Below are 27,920 nucleotides of genomic sequence, written 5' to 3' on the forward strand. Positions count from 1 at the left end.
TGCATGACTTAGTATTTTTTTATGCATTGAAGAAAAATATTTATTTATGTAATATTATTATGATTGTTTGGAACGATGCGTGTTCATTTTCTTACGTACCTTTTACGGCTTAATGTAAACATTCCTCAAGGGCTTTTATTCTTTGGGAAGAATCGGCCCAAATGGCCCACCGGCCACGGGTTTCCCACCCCTGTCATAGTGGGTGGGCGTTTCCCGGGAGGCGTGTCTTGACGCCTTGTCGGCACAGAGTCGAGCGCCACTCAGCTGTCGACACCGTCACTGATCACAGTGTGCGTGGAAAGGAGCACGGCTGGAGTGGAACTCGGGACCGTCCGGACTGATTTCCCCACCACCTTCCGGCTCTTTTTTTTTTTTTTTTTTTTCTCCCCTCCCCCAATCCCACGCAAAACCGCCTCCATGTCGCCCACTCGCACGTAAACGTGTCACGATGCAGCGGCCGTAGCGCAAAGCCTCCCGGGAAGTGTAGTCTACAGGCTATCACAGTCATGTTCGCCGAGGAATAACACGGTGTCGCCCGCCTCCCCCCCCCCTCCCCACCCCCGAAGGCGCACCGACATCTCGCTTTTTCCATGGACAACACGTCCATCATAACACAGGTTGCAAATCCCAAAGAGGAGGAAAGCATCTGCGCGAGCCAAGACAAAGGTAAGACGTTTACATATTTTGAAATTTCTGATGACACGCTTTCATGTTGTGTGTGCGTGTCTCCACCCCCCCCCCACCTTCGCTGCCTCACCGTGTGTAAAATATTGCACGGTGCAGAGGACACGGGGTACTGCAATAACAAGTACAAGGATTCGACACCCCCGTTGTCGACACGCCACCTCGCGTTATATTTAATTCAGAAACAAAATACACTTGATTTGAACGATTTCTGCCATGTTTTTTTTGTGTGTGTTTGCACAGAGCTGCTCCCTTTGGAAGAGGGGGCGGGTACTTTCAGCCCTTGTTTATGTCGCTTACTGGCAAAAACATTTCTCGATTTGCCTCGAGAAAGGCAGAAAAGAAAACAAATAAGACATCAAAACAGCTGCAAATAATTATTCCCGTGTGTTTAGTTTAGCGTACGTTATTAATTATCTGTTGTGGGCACAGCAATGCCTAAAAATATGCATTTAAAAAAACATATATAACATCCGTCCATTTTAAATGGAACCCAATTGACCAACTTCCGGTGTTTTTCCACATACGAGGTGTCCTTTTTTGTAATAATTAAAAAAAAAATGTCTCAAATCGACAACAAAAATGTGTGTCTTAAATTGACAACAAAAATGTGACTGCGAACTTCCAAACAACCAGCAGAAAATTATTCATAAAAATACATTAGCTTCGTCTTAGCTAAATGCTAACACCGAATGCAAAACGCTTTAAATAGGCTAACGAAACTAGCAACGATGTCGCTCTTTTGCTAAATCCTTCAACAAATTGTACTTTAACACAAGCGTTAGCCACACGTACACACAAAAAAGCCAATTTTATTGCAATTTATTTGAGACCGCCTTCATGTCTGTTTATATTACATTGCCCTCTAGTGGCCGAGGTGCACACACCAGCGTAAGTAACACAATGTCCATTGAATTATAATACACAATTCTTTGCTATCTGTTAAATTATGTTTTACACTGTTGTGTGATAAATATTAATAGTTGCATTTCATTTTGTTGATATTTCATGGAGCGCTGGAATAGATTTAATGGCATTTTCGTTCACTTTGGTAGGGAAATAGATTTTATTTACTTCAAGAGTATGTTCAGGGAATTAATTAAGTTTAAAAGTACTGCTGTATGCACGTATGTGCACAAAATACACCAAGCAGTATTATATATAATCAACATATAGAAAAGAACGATGAGTACCTCAAAATGGACCCGAGCCTCTGTACAGTGGATTAGTGAAGAGGAAGCACTGTTTCCTCCTGTTATTCATTTTTCATATTTTTGCACTGGAGTTTACCATGTGTCAGGAGCAAATCCCTCAGGGAGTTTTTTTTGTTGTTGTTGTTGTGGGGGGGGGTAGAGATTTTCGGTTTTCATTAACTTTGGCACTAATCTGCGCGGCGCTGTCGACTGAGCGGCTAAATCGGACCCGGAGGATGCGTTTTGGCCTGGCGTAAGTGCGAAGCGGGCCACGATACGTCTGCCCTGTGGGATCTTTTTTGTAACAGTTCTTTGCTTCTGGGGTCGTATACATAACAGTACGTACAGGTAATGGCTTTATTATGCCCCGTGTATTGGGTATTATCTTTTATTAGGGCGGCAAAGTATCGCAATCATATCGTATCTTTAATTCCTCTGGAATTCCCATCCCTAATAACAACGTGAACATTTGAATATCGTGAGTTGCTCGATTCCCAGAAGAGTGTTGCCTAGGCAAGTAGCAAAGCGAGGCAAAAAATATACCGTAATTAAAAGTGCCCACATTGAAACCCACATTAAAACACGAGATATTTACAAAGAAAGACTGTACACAGAGACTTTTACCGGTAGCGTGGCACTAACGCTAGCGCTAACGTTATCGCTACGCTAGCGCCCTAGCGCTAATGCTAACAGTGCCAGTTAAAATAAAACTTACCGGTAAATATCACTGAGGCACGCCATTAACACAGCAACAACGCACTCGCCCAACGCTAACATGACAGGTAATCGTCAGTTCCTCAGGACATATATTCCACCGGTCTCACTCACGTACGCCGGTGCTGTGTTAAAAGCCGCAAGTGCCCACATTGAAACACGAGATATTTACAAAGAAAGACGGTACACAGAAAGAGTTTAACGCTAGTGCTAACACTAACGCTGTGCTAACGCTAACTGAGCCGGTTAAAATAAAACTTACCGGTAAATATCACTGAGACACGCCAGTAACGCAGCAGCAACACGCTAGCACGGCGCTAACAGGGCCGGTAAAAGTCACTCCCTCGGCACATATATTCCACCGGTCTCACTCACATATGCCGTAGCTGTGGAAAAGCCGCAAGTGCCCACATTGAAACACGAGATATTTACAAAGAAAGACGGTACACAGAGAGTTTTACGCTGGCCCCCCTGTGCTAACGCTAACTTTAATGCTGGAGGTGGGCTAACAGGGCCGGTTAAAAAAAAACAAACCGGTAAAAATCACTGAGACACAACAGTAACGCGCCGGGCCGGACCGGTAAAAGTCACTTCCTCGGCCCATATATTCCTCCGGTCTCACTCTTATCTTTTCCGCTCGAGCGCCCCCTTGCGGCCGTTAGAAAAAAAAAAAAAATGCACAAATTAGCCACATCGCCGGATAAACCGCAGGATTGAAAGCGTGTGAGAAAAGTCGCGGCGTATCGGGCGGAAATTACGGAAGCTTTTAAAATCGATAAGTTCTGAGAATGATCGCACGGTGAGTCGTCAAACTTGGTTGCCAGGCTACTATCTATGTAGTTAGTACACGTTTCAAATTTCATAGAAATTGAACCAAACCTACAACTTCAACCAGGTTTTTCCCCTTGACTGGTTGCCACAAATCCCCTAAAATCGAGACCCCCCACCCCACCCCGAAAAGACCACTTATGCTTGTTGCACTCGCGACGGCGTTATTATGGTCTGTCATCGTCACGTCGGCAGACAGGATTGAAGAGCTAAAAGGCTAATCTGATTGAAGTAATTGGCTCATCCACTCAGGGCTTTCGGCGCGCGGAGATATCGCAGCAAAGAAGCCCTTTGAAGCCCGCGCGAGGGTCCGCCGCTTACGCGCCGTTGCATCATTCCGAGAGGGACGCCCCTCAAAAAAAAAAAAAAAAAATTCAGGAAGAGGAGAACGAAGAGTCTGTTTGAGGCTACGACACAGTGGGTGTTAAAAGTCTGCACACCTCGGTTCAGGGTTTTGTGATGATGCCACATTGGCATCATTGGACAAAAAAAATGCAGGAAAAGCTTACCAGAACACGTGAAGTTCATTTGGAGTTCTTGAAATGGCGGCGGGTGTGTGCAGACTCCCATTTAACATTCGTTTGAACGTGATTGGTTGATGACTTCGGCGCAATCCGTTTACGATCCTGTACATAGCCACCTCCCCAGTTCTAAGAGGGTGTGGGCACTTATGCAACCACATTATCGCAGCCTTTTTTTTTCTTGGCTCCCTTATCAAAAAGATTTAATTTTTTCCCAAATGATTACAATTGTACATATTAATGTTGCAATAAAATCATTTTTACTTGTTTTCTTTTCTTACATCACAAAAATCATCCGAACCCGGGTGTGTAGACTTTTGATATCCACCGTGTCTCATTTTGTGCTCACGGCAAAACGGGAGGCGAGGCCAGGCAGCGAGATGTGACGACAGAAGCGTCGTGAAGTATTCTGCGGATGGAGTGATTATCATTATGATTCTCGGGCTTCGTTTCATTTCACGTCATCCATAATGCACGGCGATAGGATCGCCACCTGACCAAGAGTCCAATAAAACCCGCCCCGAACGACTTAGAACCGCGTCTCCACTCAGAATGAAACTGATAAGACTGAAAATAGCTTGTTGTGAAATATTAAATGTGTGGGCGTGTGTGGGAGGAGGGGGGGGGGGAGGAAATGGTCACTAAACATGTCTGAAATCTATTTTACCAGTCGAATAAAACCATATAATTAAAAAAACAATAAGTTATGGATCAAAGTGATTTCAGTGAAAGTAGTGAAAATAACATTGAAATAATTGGAGATACTCATTTTGTCCATTTAATTGTATGTTTTTACAAGTTATTCAGGCTATATACTGCACTGTATATGAAATATGTTCAATGTATTTGTAGTTTTCTGTCGTTACATTTAACATTTTTACAGTCGGGTTTCTGTGTTTAAATACCGTAATTCCCGGTCTACGGAGCGCACCTGGTGATAAGACTCACCGAGTACATTTGGAAAGGAAATACTATTTGGTACATACATACGCCGCAGCTGCGTAAAAGCCGAAAGTGCCCACATTGAAACGCGAGATATTTACAAAGAAAGACGGTACACAGTTTAACACTAGCACTAACGCTAGCGCCGCACGAACACTAACGGTAACGTTAGTGCCAGGCTGACGCCAACACTAGCACTATCGCTAATGCTAGCACTAACGCTAACGCTAACAGGGCCGGTTAAAATAAAACTTAGAAGTAAAAATCACAGAGACACGGCAGTAACACGCTAGTGCAGCGCTAGCAGGGCCGGACCGGTAAAAGTCACTTCCTCGCCACATGTATTCCACCGGTCTCTCTCTTACCTTTTCCGCTCGAGTTCCCCCCTTGCGGCCGTTTGGAAAAAATGCACAAATTAGCCGCATCGTCGCATATAAACCGCAGGGTTGAAAGCGGGAATTATGGTACGCGCTGTGCAGTATGTGCAGTTTCCACAATTGTGTTTAAAAACTATATTTTCTTACTGTTTGTTTTTCATTTTTTTCATTCAAAATACAATTGTTTTCAATGTTCTTTTACATTTGTTTTTTTAAGCTACTATATTTTCACTTCCTTCAACATACGGTATTTATTTATCAAAAGTATGTTTTACATTGATCTCCTTGTTAGTGCTTAAAATTATTATTTTTCTCTTGCCACTCACATCTTTCTGAATCAGTTTCATTTATTTTCTGATTATCGGCACAGTCTGGATGGGAAATCGGGGAACATTTGACCCAAAAGGATTAAAAAATCTTTTCAGCTGCCTTTGACATTCTGCACAGGCTTTGGTTTTTCATTAGCATAAATTATTCACTGCGTATGATGTTTAAAAAAACAACAACAACATCATCCAAATATTTATCTTGGCCCAGCAGCAAGCAGCAGAATTAAACTGGTTCATCTTATGAAATATTTCTTGCTCACATACTAACAATGGCGGGGCGCGGAATAAAGGTCAGACGGGGTTGAAATTGTGCATTAGCGAGTCTATTAAACGATGCCATGCGAGCATTCGCTGAGTCATGAGCGCGGCTCACGTGGAGCTCGGCCAAGGGCGGTTGCTGTCGGGTGACCTTTTCGCACCGCCCGGGGGTGCGGGGGGGGGGGTCCGACGTGCGGCCTGTACACGGGCTACGCTCGTAGCGATGGATTTTGTAAGAAATCGTCGCCATGTTTGGTCAGCGACGATAGCGGTAAAATGATATTACCGCGGCTAATTTGTGCATTTTTTTCCCTAACGGCCGCAAGGGACCACTCGGGCGGAAAAGATGAGAGTGAGACCGGAGGAATATATGTGCCGAGGAAGTGACTTTTACCGGTCCGGCCCTGTTAGCGCTGTGCTAGCGTGTTAACTGCTGTGTCTCAGTGATTTTTACCGGTATGTTTTTTTTAACAAGCACTGCTCTAGCATTAGGGTTAGTGTTAGCGCGGCGCTAGCGTTAGGGTTAGCATTAGCGTGGCGGCGCTAGCGTTAAACTCTGTATACAGTCTTTCTTTGTAAATATCTTGTGTTTCAATGTGGGTTTCAATGTGGGCACTTGCAGCTTTTACACAGGTGCGGCTTATGTAGGTACCAAATGGTATTTCCTTTACAAATGCACTGGGTGAGGCTTACAATCCGGTGCGCTCTGTAGCCCGGAAATTACGGTACTTAGGATCTTGCGGCGTACACGTGAGTAAATCATGTACTACGAAGTTGTACGGCGCTAGCATTCGCGGACCTGGTTTTAAGCCACGGTACACAGAAACGGTTTAAAGAGTTGAACACGAGCGCAGTGCTAACCCTACCCCGCATTAAACACTTTATGGAATTACGGTACTATAAATGCAGAAGCCAATTTGGATCACAGCAAGAACGTCACAAAAAAAAGTAGCAAAGCAGTTGAGAAGGTACAGAAAGGCAAGGTATTTGGAGCCACAACTTCGCAGTACATGATTTACTCACAAGATCCTAAGTACCGTAATGCGACTTTCACACAGCTGCGGCGTATGTGAGTGAGACCGGTGGAATATATGTGCAGAGGAAGTGACTTTTACCGGCCCTGTTAGTGCTGCGCTAGCGTTAGCACTATGCTAGTATGTTGCTCCTGTGTTACTGGCGTGTCTCTTTGATATTTATAGGTAAGTTTTATTTTAACCGGCTCTGTTAGCGCAGCACTAGCGTTAGCACGGCGCTAGCATTAGCATTAAACTCTCTGTGTAGCGTCTTTTTTTGTAAATATCTCGTGTTTCAATGTGGGCTTTTACACAGCTGCGGCATATGTATGTACCAAATGGTATTTCCTTTACAAATGTACCGCGTGAGGCTTATAACCAGGTGCGCTCTGTCAGCCGGGAATTGCGGTAGTTTGATTCAAGATCACCCGCGTAATCTTTTCACCGCTCAACTGGTCACAACTTTCAGTCAATCTTCAACCACCGGGGGGGGAGCATTATTGATTTTTTTAAATTTTATTTTTTTAAAGGACAGGCGATTCCAAGTGCTTTTGAGTCCGACGCTTATCTGATTCGATGATTGTTTGTTTTTTTTTTTTCCTTTTGCGCGGCCCAACAGTGTTTTTCATCACGTGTGCTTCCCAAGATGGCTTCTCCCCTCCGACGGCTGCAATGTCATCTGTGCAAATCAACCATCGGCCTTTAAAAATGGGGGGGGGGCAGCGTTCAAGGTTCGTCTGACAGGCGGCGGGAAAGCGCCTCCCGTTATTCCAGATTTACGAGTCTATTCCAGAAGACGGAGATTATCTGCCCCTCGCGTTTTCCTCCAGTGCCGCACCGACGATCCGATAGCGAGGACGGCGACGCGCGCGTCTTGTGAGCTCCGTGACCGACGAGCCTGTTAAATGAATGTGCGGGATCGCTCTCGGCCGCTGCACATTGTTGCTATTTATTTATTCTTTTTTTTATAGTTGTAGATTTTCGCGGTAAGTAGCAACATCGCCCTTAAACGTTCAATTTTATTTGTTCTGTGGCTTTCCATCTTTTGGCCTCTCGGAATTATTCACGACACGCAGCACTTAATCAATAAATGAATCGATTGGCGGTTGGGGTAGCGCACCTTCTTGCCCCTGAGACCTAAAGGACTGGAGGAGACTTCTAATTATTTTTTTTTTTCCACATTTGAAAATGTTTTACTGGTATTTTAATAGTTTCATCAAAATACCTGAAAGTATCAAGAATTATACTTTTATACACTTTGCACATTTTGTGTGTCGCTAAAACGAGCATGTTTTGTAGCACGCAAGTGAGCAGCTGCAAATATACAGTGGTTGTAAAAAGTCTACACACCCCTGTGCAAATGCTGGGTTGTTGTAACATAAATAACATAACAAAAATAAAAAAACATCACATTAATCATTTCAAAACATTATCCACCATTAACACCTGGAAAATGTCAGGAAAAGCATACTAGAACATCGGAATTTTTTAGGGTGTGTCAATCGGTGGCGCTTGAAATAGCGGCAGGTGTGTGCTCATTTAACGAGTTTGAAAGTGATTGGTTCATGATGAACGCATACACCGCTCTCCGGTTACAAAAGGTTGACTTCATCTTCGCAAGATCACTGGACCTTTCCGACTGGCGATCTTAAGCTCCGCCCTCTAAGCTACAGTTGCTACGTCCCACAAGCTTCCAAAATGGCGACTGAATAGAACAGGTTTGAAGTCGATTCTCTATCGCGTATTTTTTTTTTAGCCAAATGCATCAGACTTGTCCAAGAGTTGTCCAGAGAGGTCTCAACTATTTCACGCAAGGATATGTGCACGGAATTAAGATTTTGTGATTTTGTGTTTGTCCACATTTAGTTGTACGTGCGCCCTTCCGCGAGCCTGAATCCATCGTAGACACTTCGTCAACTGTTTTAGGCTTTGGAAAATGAATCAACGGGGCCTTTTGTAACCGAGCAGGATATCGTTCATCAGAATTGCACGTTCCCCAAGCGCATCTGAGGACCATTTTCTTGGTAACGTTAAATTTTCCAAGCGCACACTACTGACAACGAGCATTTCTTGTGGGACAACATGGCAGCAATTCCCTTTTTCCGCTCTTGTTTATTTGGTCTGAGTTGCGCTCAAAACATTATTTTTATTATTTTTGTAATTATTATTGTTTTTTTTTTTTTTTTTAACAGAGCAGTTACTTCACATTTAAAATATTAATGTATTTTTGCTTCAAAGGAGAATGTGCCTGAATGACGAGAAGAGTGTGTTTTCCTGGAAGTTGTGCAGAGGAGGGGGTGTGCGGGGGGATTTGGAAGGTGGTTTCCTTGATCTCTTTTTTTTTTTTTTTTAATGTATTTGCTCTTTGGCGCGCGTTTGATGGTGAAGTTTGATGTCGGAGAAACTTCCCGCAGACGCCGTTCAGTTCAAAATATGCTCCCCGGCCCTTTGAAGAGATTGTTTTTGCCGTCGGATTCCGAGCATACTCGGGGGGAAAAACGAAACCAAAGTTTTCCGACGGAACAATCGTTCCCGTCGGAAATAATCTTCAAGCGAGTTCGTCTGTCCAGAGGGATTCCGTCGGCTGTCGCGAAGGCGCCAGCTAACCCGAGCTAGCAAAAAAAAAAAAGAGGAGTTCAGAACATTCACATTCAGATTATCTTCTCCTTTAAAAAAATGTAAAACACAGCAGTTGATTTATTGTTTCCCCTCCGCCGTCTTTCGCGGAAATGAAGCCGAACCGCCTGGTAAAATAAGTTAACCGCGCAAAAACCTTCCATCTCGCCGTCAAGTCAGGAGAACGGCACGACGGATGTCGGCTCCGTGGGCGGGGTGGGGGGGACTTCACAGCCGTGTTGTGTAACTGCAGCGGCACAGTCTCATCGTGCTCATTATTTCTTCCCTGAGCTCTGTGTTTTAATCCTCTACCCCCCCCCCCAACAACGCCCCCCCCCCCTCCACACACATCCGCACACATACACGCTTGTCATCTCCTTCATATCAGGCTGCACTCGAGAAGCAGCTGTCAAACCCCCCTCCCACCCCCACCCACCCGGTCGCAAGGCCGCAACACAAGCGCACACAACACGCAGTCGGCATAATTATGACACATACGCATGCGACGGCGCGTGCCTTGGATATTATTTTTTAACTTCATGAACTACTGTTGTACCTTGAGACACGAGCGATCCGACTGCAGTTTTTTTTCAAAATACAAGCCCGCGTTTGGACCAATGGTTGCTTGGAAGAGTCTTCAAAATGTTTATTGGCGGCCCCAGTTGAAGAATCCATCCATTTTCTTCGCCACTTATCCTCATGAGGGTCGCGGGGAGTGCTGGAGCCGAGCTGTCAACGGGCAGGAGGCGGGGTACACCTTGAACTGGTCGACAGCCAATCGCAAACCTAACCTTCGGCCTGAGGAAGACCTGAAACTGGTCGAAGCCTTCGGCCTGAAGAAGACCTGATACTGGTCGAAAACGTTGCTTAGGGCACACCCGTTGACGTTGGATTTAGTTTGTACTTTGATTTATTTGTGTTTGAAAACATCCAACTGCAACAATAAGAAGTTCTGTTTTGCGCAATCACCTACTGGACTTTTTCCAAAATGGGTGGCGAGTGGACAGTGGTCCGTCATGGCCGGCGTGCCCAAACGTACCGCCAACAACAAAGGAGAGATGTGGAAGGTGGGTGGTGCCAGGGGGTTGGACCGTGGACCCCCCGTCCCCCAATCCCGGAGGGGGAATTATATTTCACACTCGTTTCCCTTCACCTAACCCTAGAGACAAACACCCGGACTCATCATCACACCTAGGGGCAATTTAGAGTGTCCAATTAATGTTGCATATTTTTGAGATGTGGGAGGAAACCCCACGGAGGCACGGGGAGAACATGCAAACTCCACACAGGCGGGTCCGGGATTGAACCCCGGCACCTCAGAACTGTGAGGCCAACGCTTTACCAGCTGAGTCACCGTGCCGCCAGGCTGAACATCAAACAAACAAAAAAAACAGTTACGTATGTAAAACAATTTCATAAAGTCGAATTTGCGTAATGCTAGCAAAACCTAACTCTGACCCTAATCCCAACCCTAACGTAAACCGGACCTAACCCTAAACCCTAACCCGTATTCGTCCATGCGTCCAGGAGGCATCCGAATGGTGAACAAATTATGGGATTATTATGAAATTTGAAAGGATGAGAAGAGGAGGTCAGTTTGGGTGAACAGATCTTTGGGTCGCAGGGCCCGTGCACCTCCCTTCTTCTTTTTCGGTGAGGGGTCCATCGCTACGCACCTGGTCCTAACCCTAATCCCATCGACAGCGAGATTAATGGCACTAAAGTAAATCTCTCCGGTTATCATGACTAACTTTTTATTTATTACCATCTGTCTTTGATGCGTTTATTTCTCTCGCAGAAGGTAGCGGCTCGACACTAATTGGGACACAAACCGCTCGACGTCGAATCGAAAATGAAGCCAATTTGGTGATGCAGCTACGTTCGGTTTGAGCTCGGTCAGGCATTACAAGTGCCGACGAGTCCAACAATTTTGTCAGAATCCATTTAAAAACTGTGAATTAAGGATTTGGCAGAGCGGAAAAAAATATGCGACGTTATGTTATTGCTTTTTAGAACTTGATTTGTTTTATCTTGTGCATTAGTGAATGTATTTGAACCATATACAAGCACTCCTCCCAACTAGAAGTGCGATACTGTAAATTCCATTTAGTCACAGTACAGCTACTTATTTTATTTTTGGACACCTTCAATTATTATAAATGGAATCACCTATCAGTAGCTAACAGTACATAGATCCAAAAACTAAGCACAGGATCAAGAGTTCTAGCTCGGAAATGGTTCCCACTGCGCAAGGCCACGTGGCGTACTTGTTTACTGAATGAATGCTGTTGTACATCAAATATGCAGTACCTGTAACGTCGAACTTCCCGCGGCTACTCCGGTGTTTTTATTTTGGTCTTTAAGTACACGACGCGCGCAGCCGTGCCGTTTCAACCCGACCCTGTTTTTCCATTTGAATTATTAAAGTGGCGGGCGCCTCTCGCTGTTGCCCCCACGCGCCCTCCAGGTACCGATTGACCTCTTCACCTGCATGGCCGCTCGACCACGACTATCGAGCGGAAAAATAAATTCGCTCGATTTAACTGAGGAATCCCGAGGGGGGAAAAATGGTTTATAAGAAGTTAGGACAGTTAGATAATTGGACAGTCTAAATTGCCCCAAGGTGGGATTATGAGTGGGTCTATTTGTCTCTATGTGCCCTGTGATTGGCTGGCGACCAGTTCAAGGTGTACCCCCGCCTCCTGCCCGTTGACAGCTAGGATAGGCTCCAGGTCTCCCCGTGACCTTCGTGAGGATAAGCGGCGAAGAAAACGGACAGTTAGACATTATGCACAGCTGATGGGGGGAAAATGATTTATTTTTTTCAAAGTAAAAAATATTTAAAATCTTATTTTTATTAGTAAAATATTTTATAAAAAATGTATGTATGAAATAATAACTAACTAAATAAATAAATGGAAAAAAATAATAAAATAAAACAGATGCATATTCACAGTGATTCATGTGGTTATTCCCCCAATAATGTTTACTGTCGCACCAGGGGTCATCGCCACAAACTATTTTTTCACTTACTATTGAATAAAGAAATAAAATGTGTATTTTCTGAATTTTTTTGTTGTTGTTTTTACAAATAGTTTAGGTTTATTTTTTTAAAATTAATATTTCAGTGACCCCACGGAACGTGCTACATGTGTCCATCAGGCGCTGTCGACGCGACGAATCGAAATAGAAAGACGGCAAATTCGATCCACTCTATAATTAACCAAGTTTAATGTGCTCACCATAAACAAGTCCGGACTCGCGCTTTTAAAAGCGAGCGTAAACAAGAGCGCCTCAGCCAGACGCAAGCCCGGGGATCATATTCTCCTCTCCCTCTCGGAGGCCTGGCGTCGTTCCAGACTTCGGGTCACAGGGGTGATTATCTCTTCCTGTCAGGAATGCGGAGAATTTCCTGCGTTTTTTTTTTTTTTTTTTTTCCTCCTTCTTTCCGGCCTCGTCGGTGGGTTGCGCCGATCACGTGAGGCCGAGACCGGGCTCCCATTGGCCCCGCTGTTGATCTTCCCCCCGCCGATGTCGATGTTAGGTAACAGGGCCCTTGAAGGGGAGAACGTGCGGTGCGTAGGATCAAGCGCGTTCACGGGAGGAATACAATGGTGTGCGGGAATATCTATGTTGCTTGTGCGCAAATTGGCAGAAAGGAAGGCGGCGTTTAAAACCGGGGGAAGGTGGCGCTAGTATAGCCGCAGGAACTCGACTCGCCCATCTTGAAACCCCCGTCGGGCCGCCCTTTCTGGCCGGAAATATCTAGAAGTCCCAAAAACGGAGACGGGAGAATAACATTGCGAGGCCGTGCGAGGGGCAAGCCTGACTAAAACGTCTTTCGCCGCGCTAAGCCACGCCCTCGGAAAGGAAAAGCGGTCAATGGCAGCGCAGTGCCGCGCTTTCCGCTTTCCTGGCAGGGTTGATGCATTTCGGATGTTCTTTTCCAAACGAAACGAAGACTCAAAACAAATCCGAAACGGGCGGCGAGTTGGATGACGGGTCCCCACCCCAAAAAAAAACTAAACAAAAAACAATGTGTATACAAATGTTCAGACAGTATTTGCCTTGATTTTATTTTGAGGTATTTAAACAAAGTAATAAATAAAAAAACAATTACACAAAAGTTAAACAAAAATATAGTTTAGTAAGTCATTTATGATTTGATATTCATAAATGTTATATATTCTTATTTAATATATAATTAAAATTATATATACTATTCTAATTAAGATATATTTATTTTTCTCAAGTTTTTTTTTGCCTCCCGTCAGTGTGTCATGTGAATATTTTTTATTTTACATTATGCTTAATAGTTTTGAAATTTTAAATAGTCATGCTATTTTTTTTATTTACAAAAAAGTAAATAACAGGTTAAAAATGATTTATCAAAACTATATTTTGCATCAATTGCCTTCAATATAAAAGAATTAATATTTTTATGGAATTCTAATTAAAAGCAAATTTAACTCGGGCACACTTTTGATCATAAGATGAAAAGAAGGTATTTTAAAAACAACATATTTATTTTTCTTTTTTAGATTTTGTTCTTTCTAAAGTAATAATAAACAAGTTATTTAAATAAAAATATAATCTATTTTTTATTTAACATTTTATTTTAATATTTGCATGAAATCAATTAACCGTGTTACAAGATAGATACATTAAACAATCAATAAAAGCATTTTACTTAAACAATTTTAGGGGAACAAAAATAATGCTTCAGATATTAATTGGCCCCTGATAATGTCAACGCGTGGTGGGACAAATAAAAAAAAAAAAGACAAGCGAGCCACATCCGGCCCATGGGCCATATGTTGTCCACCACTGGTGAAAAATTAGGCCCGTTTACCCAAACATAATAATAATAATGCTTAGTTTTGTTTGCCACTGTCTTTAATCGCATGGTTAGTTCTGTTTTTTATTTATTTTTATTTTTATGCGGCACTTATTCGATGCACGCAATATCTTAGCGCGGGTATATTTAGTCGCTTCGTGGGAAGGCTCCGTATTGAGCCGTAGACTACAAAGACGCCGAGAACAAAGACGGCGCGCTGCCCACGTCCTGTCGGATGCAGTCGGAGCGACCCGGGGACGGTTGAGGCCTCAATCTGAAGGCGGCTTTCGGATACGCATGGCTAACTGGACAGCGTGTGTCACATGGCCGGCTGAGCACATTAGCCGAGAACAGGCGGCAAAATGCATCGGCGGTCCGATGTGAGGCGCAGGTGCTCGTTCTAGAAATTTAGATTAGATTAAGTTATATTCAGTTTATTGATTTTTTTTTTTTTTTTTATAATTATGTCACTAGTACAAGGCAACAAACGCATGAAATCTATCTCTATACTCCTCGTTTGCTTTATTTGTTCTCACTCTAAGCAATAACAATATTGCTACGGTGTCATCTTATTGCCAAGGAACTGTTGAAGTGAGTTGAAGAGATTCACATCGACAAAATTAATGCATTGGTGCCATCTTTGGGCATCTTTGTCATATTGTAAAGAGTTGAGGAGCTCTATTTAGGTGACAGTAGTTCTTTGGCACTCTGTTGCGACATCTTGGTCCCGACAAACTACGTTGAAGTACCGTAATTTACGGCCTATAACCCCCCAACTTTTTTCCACACGCTTTCAACCCTGCGCTTATGCGGTGGTGCGGCTAATTTGTGCGTTTTTTTTTTTTCTAACGGCCGCAAGGGGGCACTCGATCGGAAAAGGTAAGAGTGAGAACGGTGGAACATATGTGCCGAGGAAGTGACTTTTAGGCCCTGTTAGCGCCGCGCCAGCGTTAGCGCTTTGCTAGCTTGTTGCTGATGTGTTACTGCCGTGTCTCGTGATTTAGGTATGATTTTTTTTAACTGGCCCTGTTAGTGCTGTGCTAGTGTTAGCGCCACGCTAGCGTGTTGCTGCCATGTTACTGCCGCGCCTCAGTGATTTAGGTGGTTTTTTTTTTTTTTGCCCTCTTAGTGCTGTGCTATCTTGTTGCTACAGTGTAGCTCCCGTGGCTGTTTTTTTTTTTTAATTGATGTATTTTTTTTTGGTTTGTTTTTTGTTTTACCAGCCCTGTTCGTACTACCATGTTGTTGCTATGTGAAGCTAAGCTAAGGTATTAAAACTTTGAAAACTCTTTCTGTGTACCGTCCTTGTTTGTAAATGTGGGCACTTGCGGCTTTGACACAGGTGCGGCTTATGTACTGTATGTACCAAATACTGGTACTGGGTCTACCTGCCTCTCGACGAAAGTCCCCTGAGATTTTGTCGAGTCCGACTCAGTGGCTACCCTCATGTGGTCGCAAATGGGTAGATGTTTTTGCTTCTTTTCAAACTTCAGCTTTTTCCCCCCAAAAAATCATGCTCTATGGGGTTTAACCCTGGAGATTGACTTGGCCAGCCTTCCAGTTCTTGCCGCTCATGAACCCCTCACTTGTTTGGAAGTTGTAGTTTTACGTCAGGACTTCCGAGTTCCGGGCTTTTGAATGATTTGATTGCCGAATGTTTATTTTCTTTTATTTTCTTGTTGTGGTTCAGCTCCATTTACGCCTCCTTTCTTTTCCAGTCTCCCAGTCCAACAGCAGCCTCAAGAAGCACCGCAGTCGGAGCATTTTCAGCCCCTTCTTCTGCTGCTTTCGCAACTACAATGACTACCACGTGGAACCGCCGCCCGCCAACAATAAGACGCACGCCCTGCCGCCGCCGCCGCCTCCCGAGGAGAACGGCGCTCCTCCCAAGGTGAAAAGCGCTCGCCCCTCTACGCACTCCGCGCTGTACACTTACCGTTGCCAGGAGCTTGTTGATGTGTTTTTTTTTTTTTTTTTTTTTTTTTAAAAGTCTTCCTGCCGCAAATGTTTCCAGCTGCTTCAAACCCGCTGAACCCAGAGGTTGTTTACCATCCTCGGCTAGCAGTAACAGGCCCGCTGCCCATGTAGCGTTCCGCCCGATCGAAAACAACACCCCTCGCTTTCGTAGGCCGCCCGGCGCAGCGCGTACGCTGCTCGCAAAAAAAGTTAGGAGGCTCGTCGACTTTCGGGTGAAATGCCGGGGATGCGTCGGGACGTGCGCTGTGACCTTTTCAGGTGAACTGAATTTAACCTTCTCTAAACTTTTGGCCTTGAGGCCTCTCGCTTGCCGGCCCTTAGCGCCCAGCAAGGCGCATTGCACGTCATTGGCAATCATTTAACCCATTGAAGAATTGAAATGGTGATAGTAACCATCTGAAATGTTGAACATAGGGTGTCAAACTGGTGGCCCGGGGGCCAGATCTGGCCCGCCACATCATTTTATGTGGCCCACGAAACTGAATCACAATTGCTAATTTTGTTCTGTTAGCGTTTTTTGTTACCAACCCTCGTTTGGAAAATAAATGTAGTAATTGATGTATTGGTTGCCGGCACAGTGGTTCAGATGGTAAAGCGTTGGCCTCACAGTTCTGAGGACCCGGGTTCAATCCCGGACTAGCCTGTGTGGAGTTTGCATGTTCTCGTGGGTTTTTTACCGGGCACTCCGGTTTCCTCCCTCACCTCCAAAAGCATGCAAAATTAATCGGACACTCGAAATTGCCTCGAGGTGCAATTGAGATTGCGACTCTTTGTCTCGATGTGCCCTGCGATTGGCTGGCGACCAGTTTGGGGCATATCCCGCCTCCTACCCGTTGACAGCTGGGATAGGCTCCAGCACTCCCTGTGACCCTTGTGAGGATAAGCGTCAAAGAAAATGGATGGATGGATGAAATGGTGATAGTAACCATCTGAAGAGTTTGACATACTGTAAACCAAAGGTGTCAAACTGGTGGCCCGGGGGGCAGATCTGGCCCGCCGCATTATTTTATGAGGCCCGCAAAAGCGAATCAAAATTGCTAATTTTGTTCTATTGTTGTTGTTATTATTGTTTTTTTTTTTTTGTTACCAACTGTTGTTTGGAAAAAAAATATAGTAATTGATGTTTTAGTTTTATTGACGCCAGGTTTTAAATTTGTCACGTAATTATTGACGTGATGTCTCTCACTCATTTCACGATAATTCCTTGGCCCGTTGATGGCGCTCAAGCACTAATATTTTTCTGTGAATTGGCGAATCTGCAAATTATAGTGTATTGATATTGGAATAGTTAACTTTTGCAATTGTATGACAATTAAGAATTACTATTCCTCTATATATGATTGTTTTTCACGGGTGTCTTGACTTAAGAGAAACCAACGTGGAGGTTCCACCCTGGCTCTTTTTTTTTTTTTTTTTTTTTTTCCATTTCCTACAAAGTGGACTGTGTGTTCAGTGTGACGGATTGACCCCCACAACCCCCACCCCGCCGACCCCCCGACACCAGCCTTGACACACAATTTAACCAGTGTAGCGTGGACGCGCGAATCTCGAGTTCCAGGCTGCCGAGGGAGGCGTTAAAAGCCTCCCGAAATGCCCCCCCCCCCCAAAAAAAAAAAACATGTCTCGCGTCCCGACCAGGAATGCGCACAGCCTGGACGCCCGCCGTCCGAAAGAGTGGCGTCGGTGCCCCCTCCCTGCATGTTTGTCAAAGCCCCGTCCAGCTGTATTTGTCATTTACAGGAGCGCAGTGGTTTTGTTTCCTTTTGACGCGCACCCCGCCGCTCCCCTTTCACTCTCCACTCTGTGCATTTGTTGATTACGATATTGATGTTCTTGCAGCGATTTGATTTATTTTTTCTTCCTTTTTTTGCTCACTGCTCTCCTTTATCTCCTCCAGTGTGACCAGGTGCAGGTTGCCCCCATCCCCAGTGTATGTATTATTATTATTATTATTATTATTACTACGTTCTCCCATCTTGCTTGCTTTTTGCTTTAATTATTATTTTTTTTTTACCATTCAGGCTGCATGTTTACAACCATCAATCGTCCTTTGGAAGGGTGCAGTAAGGGGAATATGAAAATATTGTAGAACAGATAGAATAGATCCATTATTAGTCTCGTGATGGACAAATTCCAGGGGTGGCAATCAAGCATAATAACGCGGAATAATAAAATATCCCAAAATAGCTACCTGCATATTTACGCCGACAGAATTTGAGCAGCAGTGTCTACGTGCTCTGTATATGGAAAAAAAATAGCATAGATAATACACGTGGATAAGTGAAACAAGAATAGTCGAACAGTGTCGTGTATATATGGAGGATAAGAAAAATACATGTAGCAATTCATACAGTCGTGGAATGGTAAACAATACATGAGCACAATAAGTAGGTACTACGCTATATATGGAGTCCAAACAGTCTAAATACTTTTTACATTACGTGTTGAATGGCAAACTATATATGGTTAAGCAGATAGTAGTATATATATGCAGGAGAGAATGTGAACAACTGCAAAAAATAGCCCCGTATGTACTCGTCTTCCAAGTCGGGTCAATATTTATAAGCGGTTAAACAGTGCCAAAGAAATATGAGCGTTCATCTGAGATGTTACGCTGTGGCGACCCCTACGGGACAAGCCGAAAGAAACTTTTTTTTGTGTGTCTGAAGTAAACGCCGCCGGGGCTAAATATCACAAGTGGGGTGACTACGTGTACATGAATACAGTCAATATATATCGGAATTTCCGGCCTACAAGCCGCGACTTTTTTCACACGCTTTCAACCCTGCGGTTTATGCGGTGATGCGTCGCTAGCGTTAGCGCGGCGCTAGCGTTAGCGCACCTGGTTATAAACCACGGTACACAGAAAGAGTTTAAAGAGTTTAACGCTAGCGACGTGTACCAAGGCTTATAACCAGGTGCGCTCTGTAGGCCGGGAATTACGGTACTATAAATGTCGAAGCGAATTTGGACAACAGCAAGAACGTCACAAAACAAAGTCGCAAAGCAGTTGAAGGTACAGAAAAGCAGCAGTACCAGTATTTGGAGCCACAACTGCGCAATCCATGATTTACTTTTCTCACGTGTACTGCGAAAGATCTAAAGTACCGTAATTTCCGGCCTACAGAGCGCACCGGATTGTAAGCCTCACCCAGTACATTTGTAAGGGAAATACTATTTGGTACGTACATAAGCCGCACCTGTGTAAAAGCCGCAAGCGCTCAAATTGAAACCCACATTGAAACACGAGATATTTACAAAGAAAGATGGTACACAGAAAGAGTTTTCAAAGTTTTAATGGCTTAGCTTAGCTTAATATAGCAACAACACGAACAGGGCTGGTTTAAAAAAAAAAAAAAAAAAAAAAACATACCTGAAAAAAATAAAACAGCCGCGGCAGCTACACAGTAGCACTAACCGAGCCGTTTAAAAAAAAAAAAACATACCTAAATCACTGAGGCGTGGCAGTAACACAGCTGCAACACTGTCGCGGCGCTAACGCCAGCGTGGCGCTAACCAGGCCAGTTAAAAAAATAATACGAGTAAAAATCCCTTGAGATGCAGTAGTAACATAGCAGCAACATGCTAGCACAGTGCTAACAGGGCCGGTTTAAAAAAAAAAAAAAAACGGTAAAAGTCACTTCCTCGGCACATATATTCCACCGGTGTCACTCTTCCCTTTTCCGCTCGAGTGCCCCCGTGCGGCCGTTAGAAAAAATGCACAAAATAGCCGCATCGCCGCATAATCCGCAGTGTTGAAAGCGCGTGGGGAAAAAATAAGTCGCGGCTCGTAGAATATCTTTGGGAGAGAAACAGCAGTAGCAACTAACTGTGCCCTCCCATTTATGATATGATAATAAACATTGATTTTCCTCTGAGCCCGTCTGCTGCCGGGCTTCACGTCGCATCGACAAATGGATCTTCTTCGACGACTTGATTAAATGAGATGATCCCCTCGGTTGCAGTACATTCAATTTTCAGTACAGTGCATTAAGAAGACGAGTGTCATTTTTTTTTTTAAAATGATGATTTATTTATGCTTCAGAATAAAAACGCCATATTCCAGAAATGACGCGAAATAAACGCACGCGTTAACGTTAACCCAACAAGTTGCTCTGAGTTTCAAGCAGTACTGTAGTGCATCTCGTTTCATTATCATTCAATGTAGTTATTGTGCGGTTCCCTCACAATAACTGCAAAATACATCCCAGATTTATACGTTGCAGAATGTGCGTGCGCTTTTTTCGCGTGTACGCGTGCCCCCCCCTGTGGCTGTGCCATCTGTCCCGTCACGTTCATCTGTCAGTCTGCGGCCCGTTTGGCAAAAAAAAAAAAAAACCAAAAAAAACGAGCGCTCCTCTTTTATTTTATTTCAACCCCCCCGCCCGCATCGTCCCTGAAGGCAGCACAGTCACAGAGTCAACACGAGGTCACCTTTAAGCGGTAAAATCACAACACTTCAACGAGGAGGAAAAAACACAAAAAACACAAGTTGTTACATGAATATGCATTGACGTGAATATATTAAATAACGGCACGTAAAGTGTATTTTTAAAAAAAATGTTCAAAATGCATGAACTCATGCTGCCGTCATCGAATTATCTAATTTTAGCATGATTTCTATTTGTTTTATTTTCATTTAAAATGTTATTTTCATTCTTGAAGTGTATTTTATATATATATATATATAGTTGATGCCAGAAGTTTACATACACTGTGCATATAATGCAAAATTATGTAAGAAATTATCTTTTTTTTTTATTGTGGCATTTAAGAAAATTAAATAATTTTGGTGACCCTGACTCACCTGAAATAGGAGAGATTTGACATCAGTGAGACAAAAAAATGAATTTTTGCACAGCGTATGTAAATTTATGGCTTCAACTCTGTACCGTATTACCGTAATTCCCGGCCTGCAGAGCGCACCTGGTTATAAGCCTCACCCAGATTTGTAAAGGCTAGCGCCGCCACGCTAACGCTAGTGCCGCGCTAACAGGGCTGGTTTAGGAAAAAAACAGTAAAAATCACTGAGACACGGCAGTTACACACGAGCACAGCGCAAACGGGGCTGGACCGGTAAAAGTCACTTCCTCGGCACATATATTCCACCGGTCTCTCCCTCTCTGTTAGAAAAAATGCACGAATTAGTCGCATAAACCGCAGGGTTTAAAGCGTGTTAAAAAAGTTGCGGCTTGTTGGTCGGAAATTATGGTATATATTATGATTATACTTCACACAAATATATATATATATATATATATATAGTTTCAATTCACACTCTGCTGTTAACAAGTCTTTATGCACCATTTTACCCTTTTATGTTGCTTCTAATGTATTGCCCTCATCAAACTACATCTTTGTAAAACTGAATATATTAAAATGTCAGTGAAAGACCAAAAATATTTGTTCAATTTCTGTCCTTATTTCAATCCAATTTTTTCACGAGTTCATTATTTAAAAAAAAAAAGTACTTTACTAGTAATTAGTAAGTAATTACTGTAAAGCCCTGTAAAAGGCAACATTGCGCTCATGCGACTCTCAAATTGGGGGAAAACATTAAAATGATAAATCGAAGGGAAAAGAAAAGAACGCTGTGTTCATATTTATCGGCACTTATTTTTTTTTCCCCCCTTCCAAACTGCGATAAAAAGGAAGCAGCTCGCTAATTTCTCTGTGATTTGTCAGAGTGTGACAGCCGTTTCCTCTTATGAAACTGCGAAATTCATATGAGTGTGTGCGTTTGTTTGCGTGTTGCCTTCGCAGCCTCCAGCCAAGTTCCTCCTGCCCGAGGTCAGTATCGCCGACTACGGCAGGAACTGCGTGGTGATCGACCTGGACGAGACGCTCGTCCACAGCTCCTTCAAGGTGAGGTGCCGTCAAAATACGTATTTTTATGTGATCATAATTTGCCGTGTGTTGGTTATTTGTTGTCTGGAAACGCTGGCACGCGCGATCAGGGTGTTACGCCAACAACCCGACACGTTCTAAGAATTTACGGCGCAGCAGGCGACCCATAATGCATTGCGCCCCGAGCCCGCGCGACACAGAAACCCGTTTGTCAGGTAACGCCGGAAACGAAGCGCAAGGAGAAAACCCGCAAAATTCAAACATTACCTTGTAAACAGAAATTAAAAAATTAAAATTAAAAAAAAAAAAAATCACTTTTACTGTACCGGCATAATCAGTTGTTTTTCTACTTTTTAAGATGCGGCGTACCCAAGCGTCTTGTGTTTTTATAAATGGGCAGGTCATTTGACAAAAAAGTTCAAACGTGTATGTAATAACATGTTAATAACTAAGTAATAACTAATGACTGGAGAAAGTAGTTTATTTCTGTGTATTTCACATCTATGGTTAAATGTTTTGCAGTTTGAATTCAATTTACATGTTGAAATGATACACGATGTTATGACGGGAGGACAGACAGCATTTTACCACATGGGTGTTGCGCGTAAAGCGGAAAAGTACAGTAACGGCGGGGAAGAGAAAATGAACGTTTGTAATTCTAGTCTAATTTTTTTACGATGTATAAAGTGAGACCGCACAAACAAACGAGGCTTGTTTTGACGAATGTACTCTGCCGGGCAGCGGACTTTATGGAGTGTAGCGGGGCCCGGCCGGGCCCACCCATTAGTCACAGTCACATGCGAGCAGCACGAGGTCACGCGCAAACACACACGGCAGCGTCCGGCCGGCTGGCTGTTTTGCCGGAGCGATCCGTCACGAATGGCCCAAACCAAACGAAACGGGCGACTCACGGCGTGGTTTTTTATTCGCAAAACGGCGCCCGAGTCAAGGCCCACGCTGTGAATTCAAAGCGTTCGAACCCGAGTCCCTGCGCGTTGGACGTCTCTTTGTGGAAGGTTCGGAGGTTCGAGCCGCTTCCGTCCATGCAAATTAGAATACTGGGCAAAAGTGACATGCGTATGGAAGTGCGGCCAGAAATAGCCGCGTTACATAACGCATGTATATCGAGCCGTATACTGCGTGTTACGTATGATGTTGTGCAGCCGCTTAACAACACCGGACGCGCTTCAAATATTATGGGATGCTATTATGAATCAGCCCGGTTTAGCGTTGTGCAATTATCCTGAATTGCAGTCGGAATGAATTCAGTCATACAGTAATGTGCTCAAGCAGCTGCTGGTTGAGAATATTTATACATTTAATACTTGCAATGATTATTTTCCCCAAAATTATTTTTACTTTCATCATTTTATCATTTTAATTGCTTGTTTGTTTGTTTTTTTCCTGAGTTGTCGGTTTTATTTTTTGTTTGTTTTGAAGTAGTATTGTAGTTTTTCATGTTATTTTTAATTTGTAATTTTCTGATTTTATTTTATTGCTGATTTATTTTTATCATGTCCCATTATTATTCATCATTTCATTCATATATTTTATTAACTTTGTCTTGTCTTTTTATTAGCTTTTTTTTAAATCTTATATATATATTATCTTAAATTTTTCATCATTCATTGGACTATTCATTTCTTTCAATTTTTACTCGATTTTTATTGCGACTTTATATTAATACATATTATATTAGACCATTCATTTTTTTCACTTTTTACTCGATTTTTATAGCTACTTTATATTAATACGCAATATATTGGTTATTCATTTTTTTTTCAATTTTTACTTGAATGTTATTGCTACTTTATATTAATACATAGTATATTACCATCGTACTGTATGTATATGGCAGTGATGTTGGCCATCAGCGGTTGGCACGCTGTTTTAACAGCAACTTCAAAATCTTCAGTGCCCCCTGCTGGGTGGATTTTAACCTGCAGTACTTTTGTGCAGGAATGTACAGTAGAAATGATGAAAATGGCAAAGGGTCAAACTCGGGCCAATATGACCATGTAAAATAACATTTTACTTTGATTTGGATTTATTGTAACATATTATTGATTTATTTTCTCTTTTTAGGCAAATTTAGCCAGGTATTTTATCATATTTTTTTTCACTGCATGACTGAACCATAAATGGTAGGACATTCGGGGTGTTCCATTTTCTTTTTTTTCCCCCGCGAACTATGTGATCAAGAACTTGAGACATGTCAGACAAAGGACGTGGACGGTATAGAGTTATCAAAAATAGATCCATTTTTACAAAGACCCATTTATTTGAGTTCAAAGAAGACTGCAATGAGACATTTTGATGAATGATGACTTTATAATCCTTCATTGTCCTCATTTTTTTCCCTATAAGCACAGTACATCAAGCTATCCAATCAGCTCACAGCCTCCCCACGTCTTCCTTCTTTCATCCCTTTCTTCTTCTTCTTCTTCTTCTTCTCCTCCTCCACCCACGTTTGTTCCTGCGCTGTGCCTCCTCCACTTCCTCCCGGGAGTCTCAGTCGCGGCGTTTTTCACCTCGCAGTGCCCCCGAAACGCGCTTGTGATTGATTGGTTAACTCCACGTCGTCTTCTTTTTCTTCTTCTTCTCCTTTTTTCCTCCCCCCGCAGCCCATTAGCAACGCAGACTTCATCGTTCCGGTGGAGATTGATGGAACTGTTCATCAGGTACGCGCTCACATGCATTTGAAAATCCAAATTAAGACAAACATTGAACAGTGCTGACTAAATTGCTAAAAGACAGCAGACCTAGAATAATTATGTCATTTATAATTACTTGAAATATGCAAAAAAAATTGAATTGATTATTTTTTAATGTGATTCATCAACTCTTTGTTTTGTTTCATCCAGAATTGAGGTGTTTTTTGTTTTTATTTGAATTTGATTGGTGATAATTATTTTCTTATTGTATTTATAGATTATATGTTTTGTTTTATTGTTTATTTGTAATTTAAATTCATTTTATTTGTATTTTACATTATTGTATATATATATATATATATATATATATATATATATATATACACAGAGAGAGAGAGAGAGAGAGGAGAGAGAGAGAGAGAGAGTAATGATAAGATTTATATTACTTGAAATATGCAAAACAAAAATTTGGAAGAGCATTGATTTTTTTTTTTAACGTGATTCATTCATCAAACTGTTTTTTGTTTCATCCATAATTGAGGTGTTTTTTGTTTTTATTAGAATTTTATTGGTCATAATTTATATTATGTTTTGTCTTATTCTTTAGTTGTAATTTAAATTCATTTTATTTGTATTTTATATTACTGTATTTTAATATACATAATAATATAAAATAATTAATAATTACTTGAACTATGCAGAAAATTGAATGAAGAGCATTCATCATTTTTAATGTGGTTCATCAACTCTTTTTTGTGTGTGTATATATATATATATATATATATATATATTAAAATACAGTAATATAAAATACATTTAATTTACAAATAAAGAATAAAACATAACATGTAATATAATTTATAAATAAAATAAATTTTGACAATTTCAAATGAAAACAAGACCTCAATTATGGATGAAATAAAAGAAGAAGACACATATATATTTTTTATATTTTAGGGTTTATTGTATATTTAATTTCATTTTACTTTATGCAACTATTATAATTGTACTTTATATTTTGCATATTTTATGTGTACATTTTAATGGAGTTGATATTTGGTTATTACACATTTTGTAATTGATTGATTCATTTGCATTTCGTATTGTCGTATTTATCATTCATATGATTGCTGTTGTTGTTTTTCCTTCTGGTGATTAATTGTGATGCGGTATCGAGGGCGTGGATGACGACATTTTGCGGCCCCCGCGGGACCAGCTGACGTGGACCTGTCGCCGCGACCCGGTTCAAGTAATCCAGGATAGGCTTTCTGCATCCAACCAGGCCTCTTCTTGATTACTTGCACTGGGGAGCGGCGGCTTTCCCGCCGACCGCCGAGTCGCCGTAAATCTTCCTTTTTTACGAAACGGGTGCAGTTTCCCGCGAAGGTGCGAGCTAATGCTGTTTTTCCAGGTGTACGTGCTGAAGAGGCCGCACGTGGACCAGTTCCTGCAGAGGATGGGCGAGCTGTTCGAGTGTGTCCTGTTCACCGCTAGCTTAGCCAAGGTTAGCGCTCAAGTCCTTGAACGGCGTAGAGCTTGAAAATGGCACAAAATACACCCCCGGTCCGACTCCTTCTGACCCCGCCCTGTTGCGTTTTCAGTACGCAGACCCCGTGGCGGACCTCCTGGACCAATGGGGGGTGTTCCGCGCTCGTCTCTTCAGGGAATCCTGTGTGTTCCACAGAGGAAACTACGTCAAAGACCTCAGCCGGCTGGGCCGAGAGCTCGGCAAGGTCATCATCGTCGACAACTCGCCTGCCTCCTACATCTTCCACCCCGAGAACGCCGTGAGTTCGAAACTTTATCGACATCACAGATCCTGGATACAAGCGGCCGAAATTAGTTTTCTCCGCAGGGTGTCCGGGCTCTCCCTTAGACATAGGATGAGAATCTCGGTCATCTGGTAGGGGCTCAGTGTTGAGGCGCTGCTCCTCCACATTGAGAGGAGCCAGATGAAGTGGCTGGGGCATCTGATCCGGATGCCTCCCGGGTGCCTACCTGGTGAGGTGTTCCGGGCACGTCCCACCGGAAAGAGACCCCGGGGATGACCCCGGACACTGGATAGACAATGTCTCTCGGCTGGCCTGGGAATGCTTCGGGGTCCCTCCGGAAGAGCTGGAAGAAGTGGCTGGGGAAAGGGAAGTCTGAGTATCCCTCCTGAAGCTACTTCCCCCGTGACCCAACCTGGAGAAGTGGTAGAAGATGGATGGATGGATTCAGGATAGAGATGTGGTTTGAAAGGCAGGGTTAGATAGCGATTCTAGCCTAAGAGTCCACTTTCTCTCCCATAGGGATAGGGTGAGAAGCTCAGTTATCCGGGAGGGGCTCAGTGTCGAGCCGCTGCTCCTCCGCATTGAGAGGAGCCGGATGAGGTGGCTGGGGCATCTGATCCGGATGCCTCCCGGACGCCTACCTGGTGAGGTGTTACTGGCACGTCCCACTGGAAAGAGACCCCGGGGACGACCCAGGACACGCTGGAGAGACTACGGCTGGTTCGGGAACGCCTCGGGATCCCTCTGGAATAGCCGGAAGAAGTGGCTGGGGAAAGGGAAGTCTGGGTATCCCTGCTGAAGCTACTTCCCCCGTGACCCGACACAGAAAAGCAGTAGAAAATGGATGGATGGATGGATCTGTCGTGACTGATGCAAATAGCAGAAAGCGGCCGTTGAATCGTTTCGGTTCCGTGAGTTAACTGAAGTGTTTTTGTTTCTTTTCTTCTTGGTGGCGGGGTTGCGGGATCGGGTGGGGCTCTGTCTCAGGTGCCGGTCCAGTCGTGGTTCGACGACATGGCCGACACGGAGCTCCTGGAGCTGCTGCCGATCTTCGAGGGCCTCAGCAAGGAGGACGACGTTTACAGCCTCTTACAGAACCTAAGGGACAGGTAGCGGGGGGCGGGGAACGGACCCCTGCGTAACCCCTCCAATTCCACCCCACAACAAAAAAAGACTCCATGTACATACTCCATGTTTCTAAGAGGAACTTCAAAACAAGTACTTTTTCTATCAAAGTCATATTTTAGTTACCAAAAAAAAAAAAGTGTTCCAGTGTGGGTGATTTTTTTTTTTTTTTTTTTTTTTTTTTTTTTTCTCCCTTGTGCAAATTATTATTTTTCTTCTCTTTCAGAATGAAG

At 43.2% G+C, this 27,920-nt stretch overlaps 1 protein-coding gene across 2 annotated transcripts; it reads left to right on the forward strand.

Moving 5' to 3' along the window:
* Window positions 1-298: 298 nt before the first annotated feature.
* On the forward strand, window positions 299-27,872 carry ctdspla (CTD (carboxy-terminal domain, RNA polymerase II, polypeptide A) small phosphatase-like a). Of its 2 annotated transcripts, none has more exons than XM_061804570.1 (8): window positions 299-666; window positions 16,031-16,203; window positions 18,187-18,219; window positions 22,053-22,154; window positions 24,761-24,817; window positions 26,202-26,294; window positions 26,392-26,577; window positions 26,646-27,541. In XM_061804570.1, the coding sequence occupies exons 1-8, from the start codon at window positions 591-593 to the stop codon at window positions 26,664-26,666; spliced, it is 741 nt and encodes a 246-aa protein (XP_061660554.1). In that variant the 5' UTR covers window positions 299-590; the 3' UTR covers window positions 26,667-27,541. The 2 variants fall into 2 exon arrangements, with proteins under 2 accessions (XP_061660554.1, XP_061660553.1); XM_061804569.1 differs by lacking the exon at window positions 26,646-27,541 and adding an exon at window positions 27,550-27,872 and having other exon boundaries at window positions 326-666.
* The last annotated feature ends 48 nt before the right edge of the window (window positions 27,873-27,920 follow it).

This window comes from Syngnathoides biaculeatus, chromosome 19 (genome assembly GCF_019802595.1).
Source record: "Syngnathoides biaculeatus isolate LvHL_M chromosome 19, ASM1980259v1, whole genome shotgun sequence".
Lineage (NCBI taxonomy): Eukaryota > Metazoa > Chordata > Actinopteri > Syngnathiformes > Syngnathidae > Syngnathoides > Syngnathoides biaculeatus.